Source organism: Oryzias melastigma, linkage group LG1, assembly GCF_002922805.2.
Source record: "Oryzias melastigma strain HK-1 linkage group LG1, ASM292280v2, whole genome shotgun sequence".
Lineage (NCBI taxonomy): Eukaryota > Metazoa > Chordata > Actinopteri > Beloniformes > Adrianichthyidae > Oryzias > Oryzias melastigma.
Genome location: NC_050512.1, coordinates 11991161 through 12006091, shown reverse-complemented (window position 1 = coordinate 12006091; position 14931 = coordinate 11991161). Strand labels below are relative to the sequence as shown.

At 39.7% G+C, this 14931-nt stretch overlaps 1 protein-coding gene across 1 annotated transcript in view; it reads right to left on the bottom strand.

Annotated features, from left to right (window-relative positions):
• Window positions 1–14931, bottom strand: part of grin2ab (glutamate receptor, ionotropic, N-methyl D-aspartate 2A, b) — a 131745-nt gene that overhangs the window by 21436 nt on the left and 95378 nt on the right. The window contains exons 9-11 of the mRNA XM_024259644.2: window positions 12187–12301; window positions 11907–12109; window positions 1666–1834 (exon numbers count right to left, since the gene is read on the bottom strand). Coding sequence (XP_024115412.1) covers window positions 1666–1834; window positions 11907–12109; window positions 12187–12301 — 487 coding nt within the window. The remainder of the gene's footprint in view (window positions 1–1665; window positions 1835–11906; window positions 12110–12186; window positions 12302–14931) is intronic.

Genomic DNA, 14931 nt, shown 5'->3' with positions numbered 1-14931 from the left:
TATATATATATATATATATATATATTTAGTTTAGAAAATGCAGTTGTTGTCAACTTTGTGATCCATAAATTATAACATAAAGAATGGATAGTCCATTAAGAACTTCAGAAGTTTGTCAGAAGTTATGATAAAATATCTTTGAATATAGATAGCTCATAATTTTGATTTAAATTGAGGCAATATTTATTGTAGTGTTTCTTTCTATTTACAACAGTTGATTGTTTTCAGTGTATGTGTTTATGCCTTGTAATGCTTTACAAATGCTCAATGTTTAAATGTAAATTTGGACTGAATAGAGTAAAATAAGACCTATAGACATAGACCTATAGTCAATTATTGTTATACATTTCTTTATGATGCTTTTTCTTATTTCATCAGATGAAATAAACAAACAAAAGCAAACAAACAAACAAATAAATGTGTTTGTAATTTTGTTGGGGTATCTAACTTAAGAAATGCCATTTAAGTAATAAAGCATAAAGAACTCCAGAATTGAGATTGGTGCAAACAGAGATGGAAGATTGATTCAAAATCACCAGAGGAGTAGTAAAATAAAGTCAGAAAAAAACAAAATCTTTTTAAATTGACTTAAATGTAGGAGATTGCATGTAAAGTTATGGAACAACAGACACATCTATACCAACAAATTCTCACTCCCAACTCGTCATTTATGGGCGTCTGGTTTGGGCCCCCTCTGCATTTACTTTTGACGTTTTCGGTGTCCCCAACTCATCCTGTTTTGACGTGCTGGCTGTTTCCATTAAATCAGAGGTCCCTAACCTCAGGGGCAGGTACTGGTCTGAGGGCCTCTTAGTACTGGGTAACAGACAGGGAAAAATGTATGCATTAATTCGGGGTCCCCAACCCTTGGGATGTGGGCCGGTGCTGAAATCGGTTCCTGACCGGTAATCCAAAGCCTTGTTTCCACTGAGCAGTCCAGTACGGGAGGACTAGTATGAGGCACCAGTTAATTCTAGCGAGCATTTCCACTCAGTTAAGCCTTACTTCCACTGACCACTGCCGTGTCAGTGCTTCACTGCCGTGCAATGACTAGAAAAGCAACAACAATGAACATCATCTAACAGTTTATCTTTTTATTGCTTTACTTTGTGTACATTGTGCATAACAGGAACTTAATGTTGTTTAAAAGAAGATCGGGGTGGCTAAGAAAAATATCACTGTAATGAGGAAAACAGAAACGCTAGCTTAGTGCTATATTGTTGCTTTCTAATGTCGTCATCACTTTCTGCCAATCAGCGGGTAACAACAGCGACTAGGCCCCAGCCGTACCATTCTATTTTTCTATGGATCTAAAATGGATGGTGGCCCCAAGAAGTTTGGGTCGCAACTTTTTAATGGGTCTATTTTGAAATGGAATTGCTCAAAATACCAGATCAAATCTTACAGTGTTGGACTGCTCAGTGGAAATGAAGCTTAACCCTAACCCAGTACCGGTACCCTAACTTGGTATCGCTTCCATGTCTGGTACCGCGTCCCGAGGGTTGGAGTCCTGTCTGCCAGCACGTCAAAAAACAACAAGATGAAGATATCTACAATGTCAAAAAGTGACACGAAGAGGGCGCAAACCATATGTCCACATAAGACGAGTTGAGAGTGAGAATGTGTAGTCTATACAGTCATTGTTAACTGACAAGTAGTCAGTACCTCTCCAACCATGCCGTTCCAGACATTGTTGATTTTCTTCCCGTGTTTCCCGTTGGTAACCAGGTATAGGTCATAGGAAAACTTGACGTTCCTGGCTATCTTCTTCAGAATGTCAATACAGAAACCTTTGCAGCACTGCTTGATATAGGCACCTCCTGCTGTGCTGTTCCTGCAGACAAACACACACACAAAAAAAGTAAAACACAATCAGGTCATGTATTTAATATGGCAGGACATGAAGCCGAGCAAATGTGTAAAGGATGACGGTTCGCTCCACATCTGGTGGTTCCATCAAACTGTAAAAGTGGAATTATGACAGTGCAGAGTAAGCACTGTACCAGAGCCGGGGCGGTCTGTGTGACGGACTGTGTGCGTCCCTTAGTGCCTGCTAACCAAACCAGATGAAAGCGCAGGGGTACCAAGCAGATGCTGCCAGGCTTTAAATAGTTACAACGCAAACAACCTACATGATTAAAATATCAGCTGTCCTTTTCTTGTCTCTCTTCTGCGGCTCTTTCTCCCTGCCTGCACTCTTTTTTTCCCCCTTTTGCTTCCCCACCAGAGCACATGGTATACCTACAAGCTGCCGCCGCAAACAAAGCATGCATGAACTGAAAAACCAACGTTAAAGTGAACTTTTCTGTCGGGCCTCCCCGAGGGCAGCAAACTAAGTGAATAGTTGGATCAAATGATTCGCATAATCTATTAAAACCTAACAGCTTTTGTAAAAAGCATTTCCATGAAAATGTAATTCCATTCCCATGTCAGCCATCTTTTGATGTTGCATATATGGATTGCAACTGTAGCTCTGACCTTTCTACTTGCCATTTTATCTGACTTTAATTTAAGAGAAAGTTCACGAAGAACTGAAGGTTTCACACGCAGAACGACGGTAAGATACGTGACGGATCAAAGGATCTCTGAGCGGGAGTCAACTGTTTCCCCGCCGCAGCGCAGTATGCATGAAAGAGAGAGGCAGATTTACACAGTGTTTGCAAGTATGTACAGTCTGCGCCTCAGGTGTTTGAATGCACACATTCTGTATACATTTGTTCTTAACAGCTGAGCCCCCTCTGTGTCCTTATGCCGCCATGCAAACACACACATTTACACATAAGAGTGCACACAGTGACAACAACAGACCCTCAGTAACAGCGGCGTTTGGTTGATTTATTGCTCACTTCTGAGACAACAAAACGACATTTGAGCAGGGACTCAGCAATTGTATTACTTATGGATGATGGGATGTATGCTAATCATGTTGCCAATGTTGTTGCTACACAGATTTAGGCAAATAGGAAATAGGGGCTTTAAAGAAAGTGGTAAGAACAGCAATCTAGAAAAAAACATAAAAAGGAGACAATAAAACTTAAAAACAAAATTCAAATGAAATTGAGAACTTACAATAAATAATGTAGAATTTAAGAGGGAATTTATGTGAGGAAAATTAGACGCTACATGTGAAAAAGACCTACTTCCATAAAAATTGTGTTTTTGGTGTTTTTGACATGTTCTTGGGGCATTTTCTCATAATGGAGGACATCTATAAAGAAAATAAAGATTAAAATTGCATTTCTGAGTATTCCTTTATTCAAATTGTTGTGAATCAGTAGCAAATGCTTTTGCAAAAAACTTATAGGTGTGGGGTACAAGTTACTACATCAAGCCACAAGGTCCCTGCTCCGCTCCATTCTGATACATCCACTTATAGACAAATAGATCCATGTTTGTCTTTTGTTTTCCACATCTGATCTGGCATCTGAATCAAAACTATTGCATACCACTGCATCTCACATTACATTTCTCATAAACCAATTTGAATCAGACCCTGCATTTGCATCAGGGTTTTAACACATTGACAACTGATCCACACAGGGAGACGTCCTTAGGGGCGTAGCTAACCACCGAGAGAACAAAAAGCATTTTTTGTAATCACTCTGGACTGATCTGTGTCTGCTCCGTAAAAGAGACATTGGTTTGGTGCAGCACTTGGATGGTAAACTGGTTCTCGGTAAAGCCTAAATTGTCAAATGTGTAACCCTATTAAATATTTAGCTGGATAACTCCATTATTGCTCACCATTTTTTGTTGCACTGGTAATGTTAGCTTGGGGTTGTGAGGGGCTTTAAGAATGTGTAAACCGACGGATAATGGGAAATGGAGCAAGGCTTACTCCATATCACCTGTACTGCCCACAAATCAGAAACTAATTTCTAATGAACTACTGCCGTGTTGCAGAAACTACACTACATTACTCTCAGTCTCTGTTCTAATTCATCTCAAAGGTGTTCTATGGGGTTCAGGTCAGGACTCTGTGGAGGCCAGTCCAGTTCATCCACACCAGACTCTGCCCTCCATGTCTTTATGGACCTTAGTTTGTGCTCTGGTGCACAGTTTTTAGATTAGATTAGATTAGAAATGGTTTATTTCAAGCAATCAATAAGAAAAAAAATAATGTGCAATACAGCCAATCATCAGAAGTTTACATCCATAAAGACATGTCAAACAAAGGATAACTAAACAATAAGAGATTGCCTAAAAATAGAGAGGGAGGAAGAACATTTATATAATCCCACCCCGGCTCGACCATTTTCTTTACACGAATCCTCAAGTAGCAATAAATCACATGACTATGTAAGTAGATATAACACTATTTCAGACTTTCTCATTGCTTGTGCAGACCTATTACCAAAAGTCAGACAAAATGCTGATTATTTTTCATTATAAAAAAAGTGCTTGGAACACATGTCTGCTTGTGACCCAACTCCTGAAAAACAAGCCCACACCATCATTACTCCTCCAACAAATTTCACACACGGCACAATGTGGTCCAAACTGTATCGTTCTCCTCCAAACTCAGACTGGTCCATCAGATTTCCAGATGGATCACTCCACAGAAGGTGTCTCCACTGCTCTAGAGTCATGTTGTGATGTGCTTGACACCACTGCATCGATGCGTGGCTTGCATGCAGCAGCTTGGCCATGGAAACCCATTCCATGAAGCTCTCTGCATCCTGTATTTGGGTTAATCTGAAGGTCACAGGAAGTTTGGCGCTCTGTAGCAATTGACTGTGCAGAAAGTCATCAACCTTTTGCACTATGAGCTTCAGCATCTGCTGACCCTTCTCTGTCAGTTTACATGGCCTACATTCTTTCACAAATATTTGTAAAAACAGTCTGCACATCTGAGTGCTTGATTTTATACACCTGTGGCCAAACCGGTTGATTAGGACACCTGATTATGATCATTTGGATGAGTGAGCATATACTTTTGGTAGTATAGTGTATGTCGTAGAACCTGACACCAAGTTTTAGATTTTGGCTAATAATGGCATAATCGTTATTAAAAGACCACCGAGAAGGATTTGAAAATATATGTTAAAAAGAATTTAAATAATAAATAAAAAAAACTAAAAGGTTTCTGAAAATAACTAAAAACTGACTAAAGTGACAAACATGAAATGTCATTGAAAAGCAGCTATAAAATCACACAGTGAGTTGTTGTTTAACAGATTACTTAAAAAAAAAAACAATGCAGAAAGCCTGGATACAAATATGTTATTATTATTAACTATATTTTTAGTTTCCTATCCTTTTAAGTCTATTTAAATATTTATATACCAATTAATGAGATTTCTACACCTGTCAACAGTTAATTTGGTTCATTTCTTGTAAGTTTTCTGCTCCCAGTGTCATCTCTAGGTGGCATGCTCTTTCCAAAGATATTCAATAGGATTTACTTACAATATTCCAATGCTGTTCGACATTCTTGGATGTTTTTTACCTCTCTGTGTTGTGGGTGATTGTCATGCTGAAAGACCCTTAACCTGCGACTGAGACCAAGTTTTCCGCTTTAGGCAGCACATTTCTCACCAGAACGTCTCGGTAGTCACGAGATTCCATTGCACCCGCACAGATTGGAAACACTCCGGGCCAGATGCAGCAAAGCAGCCTCAGAGCACGACCAAGCCTCCTCCATTTTTAACAGTTGGATGTGTCCAATTTTGTCAAACCTGTTCACCCAGAAGCATTGGGGGTGGGGGGTTCCAGGGGGTTTGAAGAGAAGCAAACATGCCAGGAACTACTTAGAAAAACTAACAACTGTAGAACATGTTCCTTCACACTTTTTTCCAGAAATAATTAACAAACTCACTGAACAACCAGTTCAGCTTTTTTCACCATCCATCCATTTGATTTGAACCGGTGCCTGAAGCAGGGTGACGGTAGAGTCCTAACCACTACACCAGTCAGAAGGGTCTTTCACCATCACGTGATTATTTTTATACAGTGTATTCACTTCATGGACAGACCTTCATTCCATAATTGCATTTTAATAGTACCCGCATGAACATTTTTTCTTGTAATCCAGATACTGAATCTGTATTTGGGTAATTGTGAGAGGAGAGCTTTTCCAGATGTAGAAGAAACCTCCTTGCAGAACCAAACTCAGTGAGGGGGACCTTCTGCCAGGACTGTTTTGGGCTCAGAGAAAACAGAAAAGACAAATGCAATCCTATAGACAATAAAACATGTTAAAAGACAAGTGTAAAAACAAACCAGTAATGGAACGACTCCTATCATTAACAAGGGAGCAGAAAGAAGAAACATCAAAAGAGAGACCTGGTTGCAGACAAGATGATGGCTGAAAACCACTAAATGGAGGGAAGTCCATAACTACATCACCCCCACCCCAGCACGCTTAGACCAAAAAATATTTTTGCTTTTGGTCAAAAAAGACCAATACAGTCAGCAACCATAACATTTACTTTTCTTTTAGTTTTAAGCTTTAAACGTGTAACACCTGAGCTGTTTCTGTCAAAACCGACAATGCTCTTTGACAAACTGTAACTCCACACGATCAACATGAATTAGCTGATCTGCAGAGAAAAGCAGTTTTGCGTTGGTAAGCGAAGCCGCTTTTCCCCGCAACAGAATAACCTGATTCATGTTGATCGCGTAATGTGTTGAAGCTAACTGCGGTCAAACATAAACATTGGTCTGCAGCTAAATCTCCAATGTAAAAAAGCGGGAGAACACTGAAATAAAGCGTTTACCCTCTTTTGACACATTTTAAGCTAATCCTGAACAATAAACCATTTATTCACATTGTAAGCTTTTAATAAAAGTGGCTACAACTCTGAAGCCTTGTTCATTTTTGTGCTTCCGGCTAATGATGTTTGGCAAATTCCCTTTTCATCAAATGATTTTTAGCCGCCATCTTGTCTACAACCAGATGCTCTTGGAAACATCTACAAAGAGGAACCAAGTCAAAGCCCAACTGTATTCTAGAACCAGCAGAATTCTGACGAGACAAACGTCTAATATACTGTGAGCTCCATTAGAGAGGAAAGTTCTAGGCCTAGCATCAAAGAGACCCCATCCTTAAAGAAACGAACACATCTCCTCCCTGCATGAAAACACGCCTATATCTGGGTGTGAGGATTGGCTGCAGATCTGTGTCAGTTCAAGAGCTGGCCTTGTTACCTTCACACTGTTAAACAAGCCTGAACGTCTAATCCTAGATTGTCTGTGGGGTTTAGAACTGGAAAAGAAAGAAGATCAATGTGGTTTATTGATCGATTCTCGATGTGTGGACTAGCTTTGTGCTGCAACATCAGTTCTGGTCAGCATCGGAATGAAAGGTCAAATATCTGACTTAACAAAACTTGTGTACATTAAAGATTTACTTTATTGAATTGAAGGTCAGAGTGCAGATCAGCAGCCGATACTGGCCCACACCATAATACAGTGTTTTCTGTATGTTCAGGGGCTGAATGTTGGAATTTGTCTCAGTGTCATCGTACAACACAGTCGTGGTGGTCAGTAGATGATCTCATTTAGAAGTCCTTCTCTATGTTTGATGATTTTTACTTTTTCCTTCTTTTTTGGACCTTCCCCGTTTGGTTTGAGGAGTGGTGAGTGTACATGTGTGTACACCCAGGCAGAAAATGCAAAAGCCTTCTTGGCCAGTGACAGCTCAGAACTCTTGTGAGATTGCTTCAGAGGACGGCATGACGGGTCAAATCACAAGTTAAACTGTCCGTGAGTGGTGACTCAGTCGTGTAATTGTTCATGTATAAAGACAGCATTGCTTATCTCTTGCTTATCTAAGTGGATGTTGTGATACATCTCTGTCTCGTGGCGCTTCCTGTCTGTTCAGCTGATATTAAAAAAACTCTTTTCATTAAATGGATTCCGGCAAAACAAACAAACAAAAAAACCCTCAAGAAAATAATTACTGCTGATGTTTTTTTTTTTTTTGTACTTCACTGCGACTGGCTATGACAGTCTTAACCAAAGCTACTCGACACTAATGACTATCCAAAGAAACTATTTGCTTCTCTGTGCTTAAGAGATTTCACTCTGCAGTGCTGCCTGTCAGCAGCAGAATTTTCTCAAAAAGACAAACATCTTTCTGCATTATGAGACACTCTGGCTTCTGATCAATCAGGATGATAGATATTTACGGTGGAGCCTGTGGCGGCAAAACCTACAACAATTATTGTTTATATTTAGACGCTCCTCTTCATCAGTGACATGCATGCGGCAAATAGTATTGAAAGCACTGCAGTGTTAAAAAGTAGAAAAAAGTCCTTTGTTCTGCACAGAACATGGAAAATATTCTTTAAGGATAATTGGAGTCAAATTTGCCCAAAGACCTACTCTGATCATCTTTTGATCTATTGGAAAAGCATTCCCAGGGGTCATTCAATTCTGATTGAAACCAAAATTTTAAAAACTGTTGTTTCTAGGACATAGTTTCTGTAGAGCACCAGAAGTTAATCAGAAATTTGCCTCTGAGTGGTCTGAAGCTCCCTTCCTCTGTTTACGTGCTCTACCACTAGCTTACAGACCCCCACACCCCAAACCTAACATTTGGAGTGCAACAAAAAATGCCTCGGACAAGGAAAACGAAGACGTACATGGATCTACTCGTCTAGTAGATTAATCAGAAAGGGAGCAGAGCAAGGACCTTGTGCCCCACCCAGCGTATTATCCATGCCACAAACAAGCTTTTTTTCTAACAACACTTTTGTGTCTGCTCCCGATTAATAACGATTGAATAAAGAAATACTCAGAAATGCAAATTAAAGCAGAATTTTCCTAATGTTTGTCCTCCATCCTCAGAAAAATGCCACGAGAACATTTTAAGAACACAAAAAACACAATTATCATTGGAGTGGGTCTTAAAAACATTTAACATTGTACATTAGAAGGCGTCGCACAATGCTGAAAGTTATACCTAGAGTATTAGACTTTCTGCAGCTGAAAAAATGAATGAACAATTTCCAAAGATCACACACTGAACAAGTCCAAACAGCAAGATAAATATATGAATTCATTAAAGCCCCTTTTGAAAAGCCCGATTGAGCTTTTCTGAATCGTGTCATAAATGTTTGATCTGAAGAACAACAAATTCTTGACACTAATAAAGTTTATCTATGCCCAGTTAGAGATGCAACAACTGTGTGATTTAAAACCACGCTGCTGCACAGCAAAAAGCAAAGCTCTTCCTCTAGTGGGGTAGTGGGGTGGAAAAACAGGCCATAGATATACAGTGATATTAATAACATTTAATGGAGCTGCACAGCACATCATAGTCAATAAAAATTAGTGAAACATTTCCATCCCATTAGCATCTATAAAGGACGTGGGGAAAAAGATGACAGCACATTACAAAGTTTTTAAGTGAGAAGAGTAACAGCAGCCATGACACATAAGGATGTTTTTTTGTTTTTTGTTTTTTTCTTTTATGGCAGATACTGTGAGAGTGTGGGAAAAATAGCTGGAATATCTTTCTTTTTAACAACCGAGGATACTGAGCTGCAGCAGAGGCAGGAGTCGGAGCCAGGTGAAATGATGACGATGCTGCCGCAGGGAGCAGAGAGCTAAGTGGCCGCTTGTAGCAGAGCGCAAGCTGGTGAGCGCGGATAGACCTTAGCCTGCAGACACAGTGAATGACTCCCTGAGGAGCTGTGAATGCCAGGGCGAGAATTTGGAACTTGATGTGAACGGTCACTGGCAGCCAGTTGGGAAAAAGGATGGGCAACATGGGGAGGTGACAAAGGAGAATTTGAGAAGGTTGACAACAGGGCAGGCTGCTGTGTAGCTGTTGCTCTAAATAGTTTACAAGCCTGGCTTGCTGGCTGTTTGAGCAATCCAAATACCAACAAAAGACCAACTTTCAGCTGCAGCGCGGAGCGCAAGTTCATGGGGTTTTATAAATTCAGATTGAAGACAAGTGTTCAAGTATGTTTCAGTATTTTAACAATTCACCAAGAAGTATTAGAACTTAGGAAATAATAGACATGATAATTATGGTTACGTATTTGCCAATTTACTGCATGAAAAACTACTTAAAGGGTAACTAAACAGGACAGTTGGCGGCTGACTCCACCCACAGCCAAAATGTGACAATCGAGTTAGAGGGGTGGGGCTGGGGAACAGAACTGTTATCATTACTGGAGCTGCAGATCATGACGTGGGACTTCTGAAATGACGTATTTGACCAATTATGCAATTCAAATGTGATAGATCTTTTCAATCTGTAGAGGGCAGCACACAGACTGTTTTTGACTATTTTTTAAAGAATTAAACAAGTTTATTTTAATTTGTCAAAAAATTGGCAATGACCAACAGACAGCATTTTTAAAGCTCAATTCATAGACATCAGCAGCCAAAAAAAAGTTGACTTTGGGGTTTGGTCACCCTTTAAAGTCCGACTCTGTTTTGAGTGGTTTTTAAATCATGATTATGTCAATTTTAGCTGAGTAAAAATATAATATATGTTGTTTTCTGGGACATAGCTTCTGCAGAAGGGCAGTAGTTCATAAGAAATTCACCACTAAGTTGTGGGCGGGAAAGTAAGTGAGTGGAAACCCCGCCCTCTTTCTTTTCTTGTTGCTGAGAACTCAAAATAGAGACACAGCATATATTTTACATAAAAAAGCTCTTTTTTTGACCAGCGTGTTTTTGTCTGCTCCTGATTCACAACGATTTGAATAAAAAATACTCAGAAAATGGCAATGTTAAGGTACATTTTCTTTAAATATGCCCTCCATCATCAAAAAAAGGCCACAAGAACTTGTTAAAAACACCAGAAACATCATTTTCATGGGGGCGGGTCTTTCATTTCTGTTTGAAGATCATAAATTCTGCTTATCCCTCCGTAAAACACTGAAGTAGAAAACATGAATGTAGATATTGGCATTTGAAACTGATCTTTATTGGTAACAGAAAACAGATCCAGCTCCACATGTAGCCTTTCTAACACCTGGTTGCCTCCCACACATCTCCAACTCTGTCACAGAATAATCTATCCAGTTTCCACTCTTGATATTTTAAAGAAGTACTTGAACTAACTTTTTTGTCAAATAATTTGTCTTAAAATATCATGGCATCTAACTGTTTTTACTTTGATCAATTCTTTACCTTATGCTATATATTATTATATATATTTTGTGTATGTATTCTGTATATACTATAGAAATATGAACAAACGTACAAAAATACAAAAATCAAAAACAAGCAGCTTTAAAGGAGGCTCACAAAAACATTATGGAAATAAGGCACAAACAGAAAAACGTGTTCTTGGTGCAAATAAAAGATGTTTTTGAATAATGCAAAAGGTAGCTGGTCATAAAATCCTCCAAAACAAGCAGCAGGCCTATTAGATAAGCCATGACACACAGATTACGCAGACATGTTCGAACAATGAGATGAACGTGGGTTACACTTGCAATTAAGCAGCAAAACCATCGTGAGAAATATTTATTATTAAAGCCTAAAGAAATAATTCTCAAGAAATTAAAGGAAAAACACTTTTTTCTGAGCATACATCCCTGCGTGTTTGTTGGAGTGCCAGTTACATATATTTGGAGATCCGTCTGTAGGACAAACAGATGATGAGTCATTCTTATATAAGGTGGAATGAATGAGCCCAGGATGGATGAGAAGCGAACAGCAGCTGACCCACAATTATGTCAGACAGACGAGAAAGGTGCAATTCCACTGCTTCAAGAACACTTGAACTAGATTCAATAGGTGGGTGTTTCTATGGAGGAGCTTGCAAGGAGTGTCAGGAGGCTCCCATCAGTTCAGTAAATGCCCCTCTATCAATATGAAATATGATTCTTTTTCATACAACTTGTGCATTTTTTTCAGACGTGTTTAAACAAACTTGACTATCCCTTGTAAATGTGGTGTTTGCTCATTGACACGGTGGTTCTGCGGGCACTTACAGTTTGACGTGTTTCCGGCAGGGTACAGAGTTCCTCATGCAGGTGCCTGTTAAGATGTCCACGTTGTCCACAATGACAAAAGGCTTCTCCTCCAGAGTGACAATAGAAAGGTGGTTTTCATCTGCATCCTCATCCCCGTAGGCGTTGTACCTGGGCCACACTGGGAACATCAACGACAACGTCCCGTTCTCCCAGCGGCCCATCTGTGATCAAACACAAAACAATCAGAACGGTTCTCATTTCTTTATTACTTTTAAAGAAATCTATATTGACTGGTTACCTTCTCCCACTTTCTTTCATTGTTCAGAACGATGACAACCAATTTAGGGTTGGCCTGGTAACCATCTGGGGTAAAAGACAGATCTCGGCCTTCGTTCCACACATGCATCATGTGTCTGAAACAGAAAGGAAAACAAATTGTTGTTCCGCATCTGCCACAGTGTCTGCACACAGATCCATTTAAAATAACAAGTTAAAGACTCAGTGATCACTGCGAGAGAATCCTCTTTAAACAAATGTTACTGCCTGACTGTTCACTGGATTTGTGTGTTTGTGAGTGGGAGGGTTCAAAGTCATAGGCCGCGCATCTCTCCTATCAGCTTTCTGCATTGATTTCTCCACAGATATACGCCTGAAAGACAAGTCACTGGTGCAACGGGGCTGCCCTCACTCTCTTGCTCACCACAGCCAACCTGCATACCCAAACAGATCCTTCGCTGAAACATTCACACACTCACCACGGCCAAGCTGTACGGAGGAGCAAATGAGGCAGTTTTGCACATTGTGATATGGGATTAAGAACTCGCTCTCTCCAGCGCCATTGTTTTTGCAGGAAGAGAGCTGAGGGTGAGATAACAGTGGGAAATCCCACAGAGGGACGGAAGGTCTGTCTGAGTTTACTTAAGATAAAAGTCACATAAATGATTCAACTTTAGCTGAAATGTCTTTAATATCATAAGAAGATCACTTAAAAATTAAGATAATGGTTTCATCACAGTGCCCGACTGTATTTGAGCTCACTAAGGCAAGACGCTGTGAAGGAAGTATTGTATGTAGAGACAGGAAGCCAAAATGCATGGAGGAGCCTGAACCCCGCAGGTAAAAGCTACTCCATTCAAACAGGTGGGACTTGTCATCATCAGTAGGGGGAAATATTAAAGTGGACGCGCACAAACAGAGTCGTCGGACAGTGGATTAGAGGTGCGGAGCTCGTCTGTTTTTTACAAAGACTTGGAAGCGGGCCCGTTCTCTCTACTCTTTCAAAGCAAGCTGCGTTCGCTCAGAGCAAATAGAAGTCCCTGTCTCCCTCGGATGTAGGCACTGCGAAAACACCAAACAGCTCTGCTGCGGGTCCACCCCTCTCCAGGCAAACACATATAATCAAACATAAACCTACACAGTTATGCGTAAGAGACGCTTCCGTGCACTGTAATTGAAGCTGCCTTTATTATAGATTAGAAGAGTTTCGCCACCTTTTTAGTCAAATACACATAATTCTGTCTTTGCGGTGCAGCAGGTGATGCCCTTGTCACAGCGAGGTACCACGGCTGAATACATACAGAGGAAACGGTTGCAATCTATTCTGGGAAACTTGCTGTCTCCCCCTATTTCTGCTTTGTTACAGTTTTTGAAAAAACAAAAACTAAAAAAAAAAAAAAAAAAAAAAGCTTGGTCTGAGGAGATATGACGTGTGCTTTAGAGACGAGCATAATAAGATAAATTCAACGTTACAAATTCCGTTGTTTATGTAAGCTCACATGAAGATGTAATATAAAGTAGCACTTTCACTAAAAAGAAATGGTAGCCACATTAAAAACGGGTTGAGGGATTTTTATTATTGAAAAAAAAGGGAATAAATTCAGTGGCAGTTTAATTGGCCAAATAAGCTATATCACTGGGAAAAATATGAATGTAAATCGGCTAGTACTGCCCTGTGGGAACAGTATTTCATTAGCAATAAGCTGAAACACTTTGAGTAGCTGTGGTGTGAACACTTTTCTGACAGCGGGAATGAAAAAAAATATGTATATATAAAAAATAAAAAAGCAAGAGTGGCTCTTCATAAACTCTTTTCTCCAGAGAGGTTTGGAGTTTTTATGGTATAATTGTAGCATAAAAAAGATACATATTTTCACAGAGAAAATCTCCAGACAACAAACCTGTGAGTTTAGGATTGACATTTTTGTCAAGGACAATTTTTAAGAAATCCGTAATGTTTAATCGTGTCTCAAGAACATGAATAATTCCGATCATAGACTCCATACTTGTCAGTTGATTGTCACAAAAATGTATCCAGCCGTTTCGACAAAATGCTAATAGTATCTAACAATAATATGAGTCGAATGAAACACCTTTGAAAAAAATGCGTCTCTACTAAGACCTGCAGTCTATTGCATGAAGCTGTCAAGACCAATGCGGTTGTGTATGCGTTGTTAGTTATTGTCATGGGCTAATAAGAGAGGAAAAATGGGATAATAAAGCAATAATGGCAAAAATCACAATGTGGCTCTCATTCTAATGAGGTAGCTCATAAGTCATCATAGATGTCCGGAGTGTACCGGTGTGACCTTTATGTTTTGGTTTAATATAAGCTGCTGAATTTATAATCAGAATTTTGGTTTCCACGTGTTTTGTATTTGAGATGCAGACACGGTATCCAGGCAAAAAAGAAAAGATGCTGCACAAAGCTATCCTGTGAGTGGGGGTTTTATGTCTGTCTACTTTTTGTTCTCACGCTTTCATTGAAGGAACTGAAAGAAGTCTTTAGTAAACAATTACAAATGCAAAAGCAAATCGTAAACACATACATACATATGTCCGGAACACCTGCGTGCCACTGGCAGTAAACTGAACTCATGATGGGAAGCAGGTGCGCTTACAGAAACACACGCAAAAAATTAGAAGCCATTTTAGCCGTAGTTAATACCAAGGGAGAACCCTTTGACTTCCTGACCGAAGCACATTTGAAATCAAATGTAACTGGAGCCAGCTCAGATAGCAAAGCAACTACTGGAGTTTTGCTACA